Genomic DNA, 13,973 nt, shown 5'->3' on the forward strand with positions numbered 1-13,973 from the left:
CACTGGCCGTAGGCTGCTGCGACTGTTGCAGGCGGGCTGGTTGGCGAAGGTAAGTGGTGGACGCGTCGTCGGTGGACTCGTAATCTCACAAGAACTCGAGGTAGAAAACCCAGGGCCTCGCGGTCGCCGTTGGGGCACATGCCTGCGAGCAGGTCCTTGACGGGGCTGGCGGCGGAGGTGCCGAGGATGTCGCTGAAGGGCAGCTTGCAGAGGAGCCCGTTGCTGCCGTTGGGGTCACAGACAAGGTTGTTCGTGGGGGCAGACGGCGAGCTGCCGCTCAACTGCCAAGCGACGGCGCCGTGCTTGTAGTTGTAGCCGGGGAACGCCTCGAAGTTGAAGTAGATGTTGGTGCCGACAAAGTCAAGGCAGACCCTGGACGACGCGGTGGGTGCGTTGGCATCGCCCGATGTAGATGGGCGGGCACTGCTCCGAAGAAGTTGTTCCTCGAGCGACAGCTGGATCGTGTGCTTGTCCGGAAAGGCGGCTCCGCGGAGCTTGCAGTCGTTCTCGCAGACATCCGTAGCCCGTGCGCTTCAGGAGCTGGCGAGAGAACTGCCCAGGGGCAGCGAGCGCGAGGCCCGGCGCCGGCGAGGACGAGGGACGAGGCGGTCTTCATGGTCAGGGGATGTCTAAGAACTGCCGATGGCCAAGCTTCGAGTCCCTGCTGCGCCAGACGGCGACGCTGAGATATATGTAGTTATTCGACTACCAGCGCACGGTGGTTTGCCTGGGAGCTGAGCAGTGGGGATGGGGCGGGTCTAGACCAGCATCGTGGGCTGTTGACAACAGCCAGCCCCTGAACCGGCGAATCACTGCCGGTGGCGTTCCACATCGATCTCAGCTCGCCGGAAGCTATTGTTTTTGGCCCACCTATCCCGAATAGTCGCTCAGGCCGGAATGGGGCTTGCCTTAGCGGCTGAGCGGGACCAATCTGCCGGAACATCCGACAATAGTATGGTCTCACTTGGCCCGATCACTTCACGTGGCGGCGATGACAGGCACGGCCAGGCCGCGGCCGCATCTCAGCCGTCGGGAAGATTTGTACGCGGGCTCAATCACTCGGGCCTAGACCACCAACGACCCGACATGTCAAACCACAATCCTCTTCACCACCACGCCCGCAGCGGCATAGCACAGTGCGCTCACCACATACGGCAAGCCCAACGCCCAACCCCCAATGCGCATGCCCGTCACCCACAGACCAGGCATCACGATGGACCCCACCAGCGTGCCGACCGTCCGCACCAGCATGACAACCGAGAACATCTGCGCAGCATGGCCCTCCCCATCTGCACTCCCAGCCGCCATCATACTCGGCGCCCTCAACAGCGAGTACGTAAACATAGGCAGCGCAATGCCCAACGCATAGACCAGCAGCGACGGCGCCAGCACCCCCACCGTCGGCGACACCGCAATCGCCGCGGCCCCCAGCACCGAAAACACCAAGCACACATACGCATGCACCACATTCTGCGCATCCGCCCCATCGCTCCCCCCCACACCACCACCATCACCACCCAAAGAAACCCCCGCACACGCATGAACCACCCCCCCCCCTCCCCCTCCCTCCACCTCAGCACCCTCGGCACCACCCCCCACCAAAACCACAAAATTCCACACCGCCTTCCCGGACAACAAATACCCCCACGCTCGCAAACCGCCAGCCATACCGCTTCGACATGTACAGCGGCAGGAGCTTGGTATCCGACGACGCGAGGGCGGCGAGGAAAAACACGGTGAAGAGCAGGGTGAGGTTGCGGGTGGGGTGGCGGAGGAGGGTGAGCAAGGTGCGCAGGCGGGTGGTGCTGTGTTCGTGCCAGGAGTAGGAGGTTGGGGTCTCCTCCTCCTCGTGGTGGGGGGTGGGGGTGATGAGGGGGGCGTCTTCGGCGGTGGGGTCCGGGTTGGGGTCGCTTTCTGGGAGGGGTGCTGTTGCTGTTGTTGGAGGTGGTGGTGCTGCTGCTGCTGCTGCGGTGTGGGCTTCTTCGTCGCGGGGGTTGGGCTGGGGCAGTGGCAGCGCGGAGATGACGGGGACGGCGAGAAGCAGGATGGCGATGCCCAGCCAGAGGGGCAGCCAGAGGAGGGTCGTCATGGTGGCGGAGGCGAGGGCGGGGCCGAGTTGCAGCGAGAAGATGGACGAGACGGCGTTGACGTAACCGAAGAAAGTCGCGCTGTGGTCGGCGTCAGTTAGTCCGTCGTGGCCGTTTGCGTCTCGATGTGCTGGGAAAGGCCAAACTCACCGGAGGACATGGTCGTCGGTCAGCTCCGAGACCAGGGCATAAACGATCGAGTTGAAGACGCAGTCGCCGCCGAAGAACGAGAACATCGGGGCGGCCACGATCGCCTGCACCGGCAGCACGCGGTCAAAATAACCCACGGCAAAAGTCCACGCCAACAGGAAGACGCGCGGGACAAGGTTGAGATACAACACAAAGCGGTGGCCGTAGTGGTCCGCAAGGCACACGAGCGGGATGGTCATGACAAAGTCTATTACATCATCTTAGCACATGCTACGGCCAGCTCGAAACATCGACATCATCATCATCTCGGCAAGAGGCTCCTACCGCCAGCAACCCACGACGCTTCCGTGACACCCTGGAGCCAGCCCAGCTGCTGCTGCACCTCGTCGATCTTGCACAGCTCCTCCGGTACCGACCCGTCCGGAAGCAGCACCGAGGGATCGGTGGCGGCATAGTGTTGGCGACACAAACGGCTCTCGATCACGCGGCTCACTGGGAGCTGGTACAGGCTCCACGCGAGATTGACCAGAGCGACGAGCAGCAGCAGCGGCCGAATGGCGCGGCGCGGTGCCGATGGTGGGATTGGTTTGGGCCGGGCACCCGGAGAGCGGCGCCGTGGATGCGCCATGCAACGAGCGGTATTACCGATAGCGGCAGCGGTGCGTGGTGTGGTGGCAGCAATGGTCTCTGCCATTGCCGGTTGCCGGGCGCCGGAAGCTCTGCTGCTGCAGCTGGGGAGCAGCGGTGAGCTGAAGGAGCGCCCAGGCTGGCGGCGGGACAGGCAGCAAATTAATTTGGCGGCGCCTGGGGAGACCCTGGAAAACTACCCGTGCCGCAACCCCGCTTTCCTTGTGTCACCCCCCACTGATCCTCATTTGATCCTCCCGCTTCCTTCTCAAAGCTCAAATTCCACCTCCCAGTTGCTCGCTGTGACAAGAATATCTCATGAAATCCCAACACAAGCCCAAATCGGAAGAATTGAGATGAGAGAACTGCACCCCCGTAGATAGGGGTAATTTAAGTCCACTGCCAGATCAGATTGTACCGTCTGTAGAAACTTCTTTTCCTCCTGCTTTGCCCTTTTCAGTGCAATCACCGGACGTACTGCGGCGGAGGAGACTTGGGTTGCTGTTGTTGGCCGTGCTCCAGGGGCGAGTCAGGCAGGCCCGGGGTTAAAGGTGAGACGCTTTTGGTCTCGGTAATGGCAGTGGTAGGCTCATTCTTGGCCGTGTCAAGCTCGGCGCTGTCGTGGCCGTGCCCGTCCAGCTCAAACTTGCCATTGTCGTCGGCCATCTCGATGCGGAATAGGCGGCCATCGACCTCGTAGACGGCGCTCATCTGCTGCATGACCGCCTGGCTCTGCTGGCGGTCTTGCACCGGATCTTGGAGCGGGTGTAGAGGCTTGGGCGGCTCGCCGGCGTCCGACATGGGCCCGGCCGATAGCGTGCCCGACCTGTCACTGGCAACCCGGGTGTGCGTGCCCTGGGAGGTCCTGCGCGACCGTCGGAAGTACCAAAACACCAGACCGGCGGCGATCACGAAGAGCAGCCCGCCCAACGACGCCGACGGCAATGCCGATGATAGTGCCCTGGGGACATGCCGTCGCCAGAAGAAGTGCTGACCCCACCCTCTGTTGGCTCCACGTTAGCACTGTCCCGCTGCTATCTCGGTCCCCATCGAGCGGAGGGAAACTCACCAGGCGGATCGCTGTGATCGCAGAGATAGACCTGCGAACACGTGGTCTTCTCATATATATACAGGTCCTTGACGTAGTTCTGATAACAACTAAAATTGCCGTAGCCGTTCTCGCCCGTGCCGGCGAACTGGCCCTCCTCGACACGCGGGCCGAGGGTGGCCCGAAACACCACGCCGGTGTCGGTGAAGAGGCCGGACGTGTTGGTGTTGACCCAGAGGGCGGCCTGTCCCGGCGTCGTCACCACCACGGCCACGTCCTTCGGCTGTGGGCCCGGGTCCTGCTCGAAGTAGGCGATCTGCGATGACACCACGCCGCTCTGGTCGCGGCAGTCGGCGAGCACGACATGCTCGCCCTCATTGCGGGCGTGCAGCCGATGGGAAGAGTAGCCAACGGCGGCAGCGCTGGCCGGGGAGATGTGGGAGGGGTGTAAGAAGAGACTGGTGATGAGGGCGAGGTTAGGAAGTCGTAACCTAAGCCCGGCGGTCCCGGTCGCACGCCGGCGCCGATTTGTTGGTTGAGGGTTGCCCATTGGGAATCGGGAATCCGAACACACAAGGTCCTCACACGGACCCGGAGGAAGCGGGATTCAATAAAGTAGCGGGAGCGGGCGGGGCCGTCCTCGGCAACTAATAGGGACCGGAGAGTGACACGATTGGGTTGCGATTGGCGATGATTGGAATGATGGATCGCAAACAGACCCGACGGACAGGAACCGTCTGGTTAGCGTGGTCAAGCGGACGACTTAGGCGAGATTCGTTACGAGAGAGGAGTCGTCAAAGTCTCCAGGGAAGATGCTTTCTCAAAAATGGCGAACTTGCCCAAAATGCAAAATGCATCCTCCTCCTCAGTCAGCACTGATAACCCCATTTTGAGGGGTTCGGCCGACAGCCACCCAATAAATGGCGTGAAACGGCTGGGAAAGTTCTTGATTTTCCATCACGGCCACCAATGAGCGAGGTCTGACGAACACCCATGCCGGCATTAGTGCTGACGCTACTTCTTTTTTGGTGCCCAGACGGAGGTCTGGACCGCTTGGGGTTGGAGAGGGAAAGTGGGAGCAACTCACAGAAAAACAAGCATGACTGGTCCGCCATCAGGTGGCATCGCGTGACTCCCGTGTTTGGAGTGAAAATTCGAGATTCAACTCTCACACGTGACGAGCACCATGGAACCTTTCACCGCTTGGAATGTTTTGAAGAAGGAACGAGTGGTCCTAATACACAGATTAATTTCATCTAATTTCATGATTCATCCGCGCTCCGCAAAAACAAAAGCATTTTTGCGCGCATCCAAAATGCTACCGACCATGAGCTCCGAACCGTGCTTGCGGGTCTCTGTGAAGATGAAAAAACACCAGGAAGGAGGCTGCCGGGATGTTCAGTGGCCTAGAAAGGGCTGCCAGAGCCCTTGAGGAAAGCAATCAACCACCCACACCGCTGTACATATATGTTCGAACTGCAAAGAGGCATACCGCGAGGTTCAGAACGCGCCCGACGCTTGTCATTATCACCCAGGTGAGTGGTGTCGTCAGTGACTGCCGCGAGATACGACAAAGCACGCCGATCACCAACACTTGTAAGTTTAGGCGCTGTTGTCATCAACCATGACAACGATGAAGCCTGGGTGGACTGCGACCCCGAGCACATTTTCGATGACCCAGAGATGCGGGAAGACAACCCCGAAGGTTTCATGTGGACCTGCTGCGACGAGGCTTTCGATGCCATCGGCTGTAAGCTGGGGTTTCATCAACAGCGCGGCGTAAAGACACCAACGGCAGCGCCCGTGCTGCCCACAGATGGGGAACGTGAGAACAAACGTGCTCGGCGATCCTGAGACAATACCACTGTTCAACGCATACGGGCAGGTGGTGACGGGACTAAATTGTAACTAGGAATCGGCAATCGTTGTCTAGGACCAACCACCAACCCCTATTCATCCTCGGCTTCCATTCATCCATTCATCAACACACTACATATCCTCAAACGGCTTCCACTCGTTCATAACCATGTCCACGGCCCGCTTGGTCGCCTCGTCCAGGTCCTCCTTCGGCAGCCCCAGCGTCTCGGTCGCCGTCTTGCTCGTCCCCGCGAAGTCGCTCGAGTCGTTGGCAGCATCAAAGATGCCGCCATACAGCGTCTTGGCAAACCCGCGCCGGTTCCCCTGCTTCAGCTCCGCCGCGCCCTCCTTCACCCGCTTCGCAACAGGCTCGTACGAGATCTCCCAGTCCGCGTCCGTCGTCCCCAGCACCCGGTGCAGGCTATCCAGCATATCCCGCTGCGACACGCGGAAGCTGTGCACCAGCACCTGCCCATTCTTAAAATCCGCCAACGACGGCGACGCGCCCGTCTCCGGCAGGCTCAGCAACGCCGCCAGCGCGCGCCCGCACTGGTCCCACGTGCTTACCGTGATGGTCCTCAGCCCATCATCAAAAAACGTCACCTTGCGCTCGCGGATCTCAAACCCAAACCACTCGTTCCCCAACGCCAAACTCCACTCATACCAAAACCCGCACGACATGGTCAGCGCCGCAGACACCCCATTCCCCGTCACGTCCGCGACGCGCTGCAGCGCAAACTTGGCGTAGATATCATCCGGGGTAGGGTTGCTCGCGGGCGGGAACCCGTACGCGTTGGGCATGACGTAGGGCACGCCGGCCTTGCCCGCCGCCGCCGCGATGCGGCCGTGCAGGTCGGGCGGCGCGTCCACGCCTAGCGTGATGGCGAGGAACTGCTGGCCCTGCAGGGCGGCGAGGAGGGACGCTTCGTCGTCATAATTGACCGCGATCTTGGTCACGCCTTCCGGGAGCGTGCTGTTGCTGCCAGCGCGGGTGAGCGCGGTTACGGTGTGCTGGCCCGTGGCGAGCAGCGATTTGGCGAAGGCGCCGCCGATGCGGCCGGAGGCCTGTTGGTGGGGGGTTAGAGTTTGGTGGTTGGGGTTCGTGGGTGGGTGGGACTTACGCCGATGATGGCAACTCGCTCGAGGGACTTGGTCGCGGTAGACATGATGGCGTTGGTTGGTGGATGGACTGGGTGAGTCTTGGTTGGTTTTGGTTACGGAATGGATAGGATGTGAAGATATCAAGGTTGGCTTTGCTTTGATATCGGTTGATGGAGGACCTAGGAGAGAACGGGCCAAGACATGATCTCGATCATCTTTATACCTTACTAACCTCCCTCATCTTTAACGACTTCATCGCGGACATCATTGTGTTCCGTGGGCCCGCATCACACGTTGGGGGCCGGAATTAAGGGCGGAGATATGCCAAGCCGTCCCGGATGCAACCCCTGGAAATGCGGGACACAGGCACGGGAGTGACAAAGCAGGCCGATGTGTCGGGACTCCGGGAGCAAACGAGCTTCAAGGGTGGCCGTGATGAAGTCTTGCTGACAAAATTGCGGCTGCATCCGTTGCAGCTTAACTCTAATGCAACGATCAAGTCGAGGGCCGAGAGTCTGGGTATCTCCGCTAACACCAGTGCTACCCCTGGATCCTTCCGCAGCGGCTGAGTCCGTCAATTGTCATCCCTTCGGTGTTTGGCGGATTTAGCCCCCTTATCGCAGATGTCGGGTCATGCCGCTCCGATGGTCCGATTGCTGACCTTCGGTGGCCGATATCCGTGACGTGTTTCAGCTCATTCTACACGTTAACGGCTTTTCAGGTTGGCTTGCTGGCAGTATCTCCGATTCCCTTATTCAACCCTTGTGTAACTCAACTCACCTTATCACGGGGATGTCGTCTGAGTAAACACAGGGCCCTATAACGGATAGGCATGTTGTGACGAACCTACTTCAGGACCCTGTCCTGTTAGGGTTCAGCTTCGGTTGAAGGTAATCTCTCAAGGGTGCTTAGGTTCGGTGCAGCCAAAAGGTGCACAACAAAGACTTGTCTCAACAGTAGACTTTCGAGCTTGTAGCGAACTGTAGTTGTGATTGCTAACTGGAGAACTCCCAGAGCTCTCCAGGACGAGTGACTATATACTAGCTGATTCCTAAGTGCTCAGTGTGCTCAGTATGCCCTTGGCAACTGAGCTCACTGATCAATGTTGAGCCATCCCGGCTCCCTATTGGTGGTCCTGTCCTGGTGCTCAGTGTGCTCAGTCTGTCCTTGGCAACTGAGCTCACTGATCACCTTGACTACTCCTTGGCCTCCTGATTGGTTGCTAATGATTGGCTCGGGGCGTCCCGCCCCCCCCCCCCCGGGGTCCCTCTTGTTGGCGTATTCGTGACACATGTCGGTGTGACACATGGAACCTAGTTCTTAAACTTTTGAGGAGTGACGATGCCGGTGGCGGAGTCGAACGGTTCTAGATACTACTTCTACTATGACATTACTAATGGAGGTAAGAATTACAACGTTTCAGACCCTACATCGGGCTGTTTATCGTCACCTAAGACGTGTATCCTCCCGGGAGGCAGAAATGATATTGTATTCAGGGGGTCGAGGTTGTGGTCTTTATTTTGTTAGTCTCTTACAAATCTAGTCATCGTCCAGAGACAGCTACTACTGTCCAGCTTACAATAGTCGAGAGCCTACGGTACCTAGTTGGAGGCGCTAAGAGTTTAAACTCCGGAAGGTTGAAGCGGCAGTAAATGGCCATTCTTACTCTCAAAAAATGTCCATTTTTAGCATTTGGTGTCATCAGCAAAAGAAGAAGCAGGAAGAGGCGTGACGCAACAAGAACTGTTCTGACTACGAGTAACCTATAACAAGTCGGACTTGATCATATATAATCTAGTTATCATCTTTTCTTCTTCCTTTTTCTACACACTTGCGATATTCCAAGATGAGACTAAGCTGCAGCCTTGACGTCAAAGAAGATGGCGTATTTAGCTACCATCATAACGCACCCCAAGCGCAAGGGAAAACAGGTTTAACAATGACCGTAAAGCCCTTCGAAACTCATTCACGTCGAACGGTGTCCACCCTGAATCTGAGCGGCCGAATTGTTCTAGAAGATTAGGTACTATATCCAAGTCACGCAATGTTACCATTATAAGGAGAACCGTTGCGCTCGGACTGCGCACGCGGACTGCCCGGGAGGGTCCTTGAGCGAGGGCTTGCAGAACTTCTCGAAGTCCATCCCGTCCATGAGCCGGGGAACCAATGGTAGCAGATAGCGTCAGCGTCACTCTCCGGGTGGTACCCTATATCTTACACAGAACCTCGATAATATTGAACTGAACTACCAAATCCTAGTACTAAATCTTCGGAACCGCCAAGGAATAACCGCCGCCTAATAACGGTCGGGACCAAACCTCCTACCCCTACAGATTGCCATATGGTTCCTACTTTTTCCTCCGCATCTGTGCTCACTTTAGCCAGAGCCAATGACACCAGTAAATCCCCTCACTGCAACCGTCATCTCACCGCATATGAGCGGCTCCCTGAAAGCTTTTGGAGAAATGGTCAGCGGCCCCTCAATATCCGGAATTGAAAACATATTGCAATTGGAGATACCCCTCAGAACCCATGTTGACGGTGAGCTCACTACTACAAAATGCCGAGAGTTGTCCCGCTCCATAGCATGGCCAGCCGGCTTCTTCTCAAGTTTTGATTCCAAGACGAGGCAAACATGCGTTACCATATCTTGTCGGCCCTCGCGGCCTCGGTAGCCATCGCTGCCCCAGCCGCAACATCATATGATTACATTGTGGTCGGCAGCGGCCCCGGCGGCGGGCCCCTAGCGGCCGACCTCGCGCGCGCCGGGTACTCGACCCTCCTGATCGAGGCCGGCGGAGACGAGGGCGAGAACCCGACGTACTCGGACATCCCCAACTTCAACGAGGCGGCCAACGACGAGCTGACGCGATGGGACTTTTGGGTCAAGCACTCGGACGACCCGGAGCGAGACCTCAAGTTCCAGCACACAACCTGGGACACGGGCGACGGCACCTTCTACGTCGGCCTGGACCCCCCGGAGGACGCCAAGCTGCTGGGAATCCAGTACCCGCGCGCCGCTGTGCTGGGTGGGTGCGCCATGCACAACGCGGGAGTGTGTGCCCTGCCTGCTGATGACGACTGGAACATCATCGTCAACAAGACGGGCGACGAGAGCTGGTCGGCCGAGAACATGCGCAAGTACTTTAAGAAAATTGAGCGGAACGAGTACTTGCCTGCTGGAGACGAAACCCACGGATACGAGGGTAAGCACAGCATCACAACCCCTTTCTTGCCTGTCCCACCCCCAGAAACTCAACTGACACGCACACACACAGGCTGGCTCGCCACCTCAGTAGCAGACAACAGCTGGGCAACCAACACCTCGCTCCCAGGCACCAAGATCCTGCGCAAACTCGCCGAGCTAACCAACCAAGACCCCGACGCGGCCGCGGACCTCGTCAACCGCGACATCAACGAAGCGACCGCGGACCGCGACGAAACCAGCTCCTTCTACAACATGGTGACGCACGCCTCCGCCGCCGGCAAGCGCAGCAGCCCCAACAACTACGTGCGCGCCACGCTCGCCGACCCAGCCAAGTACCCCCTGACCGTGCAGCTCCACACGCTCGTCACGCGCGTGCTGTTCGACAACGCGACGGTCCCGCGCGCCATCGGCGTCGAGGTCATGGAGGGCGCGTCGCTGTACAAGGCGGACCCCAAGCACGTGGCGGGCACGACGGGTCCCCTCTCCCAGATCCTCGCCACGCGCGAAGTCATCGTCGCCGGCGGCGCCTTCAACTCCCCCCAGATCCTCAAACTCAGCGGCATCGGCCCCGCCGCCGAACTCGCCGCCTTCAACATCCCCCTCGTCAAAGACCTCCCCGGCGTCGGCGAAAACCTCGGCGACAACTACGAGGGCTCTCTCCTCGCGCTCGGCGCCGCCCCCGTCGACTCCGGCCTGATCACGCTCCTCTTCCGCACGCCCTCGGCCCCCACCGCCAAGCGCAACATCTTCACCTGGTGCGGCGCCTTCTCGTTTGAAGGCTTCTGGCCCGGTTTCCCCACCTACCACGGCCCGACCCAGTATACGTGCGCGCTGGTGCACATGGCGCCCAAGTCGCAGGCGGGGACGGTGCGACTGGTGTCGGCGGACCCGCAGGACAAGCCCGAGATCAACTTCCGGTTCTACGAGCGGCACGGCGAGCAGGACCTGCACGAGCTGGTGGAGGCGGCGGACCTGCTGCGCGAGGCGTGGAAGGCCGCCGGGGAGCCCGTGCTGCCGTTGGAGGAGCTGCATCCGTGTCCGGCGGGGGAGGAGGGACCGTGCGATGAGGCGAAGCAGGCCGAGTATTTTAAATTGCAGGCGTATTCGCATCATGCGACGTCGACGTGTGCGATTGGTGGGGATGATGAGCCGTTGGCGGTGTTGGACTCCAAGTTCCGGGTTAGGGGGGTGGCTGGGTTGAGGGTGGTGGATGCGAGTGCGTTTCCGGTGGTGCCGGGGGCGTTCCCGAGCTGTCCGACGATGATGTTGAGCGCGAAGGCGGCGGAGGATATTCTGGCCGATGCGAAGGCAGCAGAGAGACGATAGGTTGGGGGAGATGGATATGAATAAGACGGGCCGCTAGATACGTAGAAATATAATAAGCGGTGGTTAACAAAGAGCCCAGTGCTTGGAGCCGTGTCCATAATCTACATGTAGGTAGTCTGAGGGTACCGTTTAGAACAGGCTCAAGCTATTCAAAAAGTTATGGTTTTAAACATCTAGTTCGGCTTTATAAAATATTTCTTGGGCCAAGTAGCTCCAAGCCTCCAAATTAAGGAAGAACCAAGGGAAATGCACAACAAAAGCTAGATGTCCCCGTATAACCTCCGCGTGGACAGAGGCAGTGACAGCACGATACCCCAATTTTCTTCGTCCTTGGCCATCTCCCTGAAATGCAGTGCTCTGCAATTGAAGTTGTCTGCCTTCGTAGGAATCCAAGTGAATCTCGATGATATCCGCTATCGAAATAGTTCTTTCCAATCAGTCAATAGGGACTGCATGGCATGCAAGAGTCGAGTTTGATGGCCACCCCGGGGCGGCTCTGTATTTCTACCAGTCCTCCAACTAAGCCCTGCCCATCACATCCAACTCAGATGAGGCCGTCCGCAAGGTGAGGCACAATCCGTGCACCAGTGATGGATGGGTCTATCGTTGGGTCATACTTGTCGATTCCGTCGACCGGAGCGTATTTCTCACAGAGATAACACATATTATTGTATGCTCTGGGTGTGAATCAAAGTCAGGAAGGTTCTAAACACAAGTCTCAAACAAACGGTGGCTCCTGGAATCGACTTACGTCTTCCGAAGCGGTGTTCCTGGGTGTCCGGCCGAGTAGTTGATGGCGCCCTTGAGGCTATACAGCCGATTACGGTCATCAAACTCCTCGACAGGCTCCGCAGCAGGGTAGTTTTGAAGGTAATGCCGCGTGTAGGCCTCATCTCGGAACACAGAGCTGAACTCGCATCGCCAGTGCCCCAACTCCATCTCATTGTGCGCGAAATAGGAGCCGGCATCAAAGAGCAGGGTGTCTCCGGTCTGGGTGTTGATGCCCATGTTCCCCTCCCACAAGTCGCCGTGGATGATGCAAGGTTTGATGGCTTCGCCATCGGCGGTGCGCAGGTTATCAAGGAGCATGGGGATGACGACGTCGCAGACCTGAGCGGTGGCACGCTTGAGCTCCGGCCAGGGTCCGTTGGTTTCCAGATCCAACTTGCAGGCTCCGAGGAGCAGTTTGCGGTAAAAAGAGGCCCATGACGCGTCCCAGTCTACAGTATGGGCGAGTATACCGTCGCAGGTTTTGATGGGGAACCCGAATTTCCCGGTGGGGGAGACAGAGGCCTTGTGCATTGCCGCGAGACGGGCGGTCCATGCAGCAGGATCGGGGGCGCTGGTAACGTCCTTTTTAGGGCGTTAGTCAGTGGCTGCTTCAAGGGAATAAGGGAAGAAGAGTATAGGGAATGCGGGTCAATAATACCATGTCGACAAATTCGGAGAGATAGAAGTAGGCGGCCGGCTTTCCGGCCTTGTACCGTCCAAAGGCATACGGGGTGGGAATAAAATTGGGCATGATGTCGTGAATCATCTTTGACGACTCCCACTCTCCGTTGAGCATTATACGGCCGTGTTCGCCATAGGCGACCTTCAGAAAATAGGGGCGCTCGCTCCCGTCCGGCTCGAGGGTCATAATTTGACCGGGCATCGTCCAGGCGCTGGTGGCGACTTTCTCGACAGAAAGGAATTTAACGCCCTTTGGTAAGGCTTTGAGCCGCGCTGTCAGGCAATCTATTCAAACTGCGATGGGGTGGGGGGCGAGCTGGACGCCCAAGACTGAAGTTTACCATCGATCACGGCCTCGTCCATAGGAAAAACGCCGCCGAGCCGGGCCATCATCGCCTTGCTGCTGATCAGCTCAGGCTCGTCGTCCATCTCACTTTCATTTTCAAGATAGATCTTCTGGCTTTGCAGGGATTCTGCGCCGCCAACGATAGCCGGGTATGGGCTGCATGACCGGCGGTTGTCCTGGTTTTCGGGCGCCATGGCTAAAAGGTATGGGGGTAAACAGGGGCTTTTAGGCTTGAATGAAGATGGCGAAAATGAAACTACTACAAGTCAGTGGAAGTAGTCTCTTTGTAAGGTAATGTGAAACCATGGTTGTCAGCACTCGGACTTGACTTGCGGCATGGGAAGATGACACGTGGGTTGGGGCCCGAACCATCGTTGGGCTGTGCTGGTACGTACAAGCAATATTGCGGACTTCTGCGCCGCCTCGCATTCAATTTGCAACACGTCTAGGCCTATGTTTACTACATGTATGGTCTGTATGGTGCCAACATCTTACATGCATATCCGTCACACAACTGGGAGCCTGTGAGTCGGACTTTGGAAGTGAAAGGCGCATTGTTCCTTAAGCCCAGGACGGGAAGTGAAGGTTTAAATACTTGGATACACAAATAAAAGTTCCTGGGCTCAAATGAAAGCCTGCCAAAAATGTGAAGTTATTCGAGTCACGGCGGAAGCAATCCCAAGGAGGGAGAAGAACTACGAGGCAATGGCATGCTATTGTTCCAAACAGGATCTTGTTGCGAGGGTTACCCAATCTAAGAACAGAGGTCTC

The 13,973-nt window shown here is 58.0% G+C and overlaps 5 protein-coding genes across 5 annotated transcripts in view; 2 read left to right on the plus strand and 3 right to left on the minus strand.

Moving 5' to 3' along the window:
• The window catches only part of CHGG_11062 (uncharacterized protein), a gene marked incomplete at both ends in the record, with an annotated part of 5,073 nt that extends 611 nt beyond the window's left edge, over positions 1-4,462 (minus strand). Inside the window, 7 exons of the mRNA XM_001230237.1 lie at positions 90-531; positions 1,154-1,489; positions 1,686-2,168; positions 2,238-2,484; positions 2,562-2,962; positions 3,343-3,865; positions 3,934-4,462. Of these exons, the coding sequence (XP_001230238.1) occupies positions 90-531; positions 1,154-1,489; positions 1,686-2,168; positions 2,238-2,484; positions 2,562-2,962; positions 3,343-3,865; positions 3,934-4,462 (2,961 nt within the window). The remainder of the gene's footprint in view (positions 1-89; positions 532-1,153; positions 1,490-1,685; positions 2,169-2,237; positions 2,485-2,561; positions 2,963-3,342; positions 3,866-3,933) is intronic.
• An 844-nt stretch (positions 4,463-5,306) lies between these two features.
• On the plus strand, positions 5,307-5,741 carry CHGG_11063 (uncharacterized protein; the record flags this gene model as incomplete). The annotated part of the gene is made up of 2 exons (XM_001230238.1): positions 5,307-5,508; positions 5,686-5,741. The coding sequence occupies 2 exons, from the start codon at positions 5,307-5,309 to the stop codon at positions 5,739-5,741; spliced, it is 258 nt and encodes an 85-aa protein (XP_001230239.1).
• Positions 5,742-5,901: 160 nt separating this feature from the next.
• CHGG_11064 (uncharacterized protein) lies at positions 5,902-6,935 on the minus strand (the record flags this gene model as incomplete). Its single annotated transcript, XM_001230239.1, has 2 exons — positions 5,902-6,834; positions 6,891-6,935. The coding sequence occupies 2 exons, from the start codon at positions 6,933-6,935 to the stop codon at positions 5,902-5,904; spliced, it is 978 nt and encodes a 325-aa protein (XP_001230240.1).
• A 2,570-nt stretch (positions 6,936-9,505) lies between these two features.
• On the plus strand, positions 9,506-11,404 carry CHGG_11065 (uncharacterized protein; the record flags this gene model as incomplete). Its single annotated transcript, XM_001230240.1, has 2 exons — positions 9,506-10,076; positions 10,149-11,404. The coding sequence occupies 2 exons, from the start codon at positions 9,506-9,508 to the stop codon at positions 11,402-11,404; spliced, it is 1,827 nt and encodes a 608-aa protein (XP_001230241.1).
• A 544-nt stretch (positions 11,405-11,948) lies between these two features.
• Positions 11,949-13,396, minus strand: CHGG_11066 (uncharacterized protein; the record flags this gene model as incomplete). Its single annotated transcript, XM_001230241.1, has 4 exons — positions 11,949-12,081; positions 12,156-12,757; positions 12,834-13,129; positions 13,198-13,396. 4 exons carry the CDS (start codon positions 13,394-13,396, stop codon positions 11,949-11,951), a joined length of 1,230 nt encoding a protein of 409 aa, XP_001230242.1.
• Between the last annotated feature and the right edge of the window lie 577 nt (positions 13,397-13,973).

Source organism: Chaetomium globosum, genomic scaffold (assembly GCF_000143365.1).
Source record: "Chaetomium globosum CBS 148.51 scaffold_11 genomic scaffold, whole genome shotgun sequence".
Classification (NCBI taxonomy): domain Eukaryota; kingdom Fungi; phylum Ascomycota; class Sordariomycetes; order Sordariales; family Chaetomiaceae; genus Chaetomium; species Chaetomium globosum.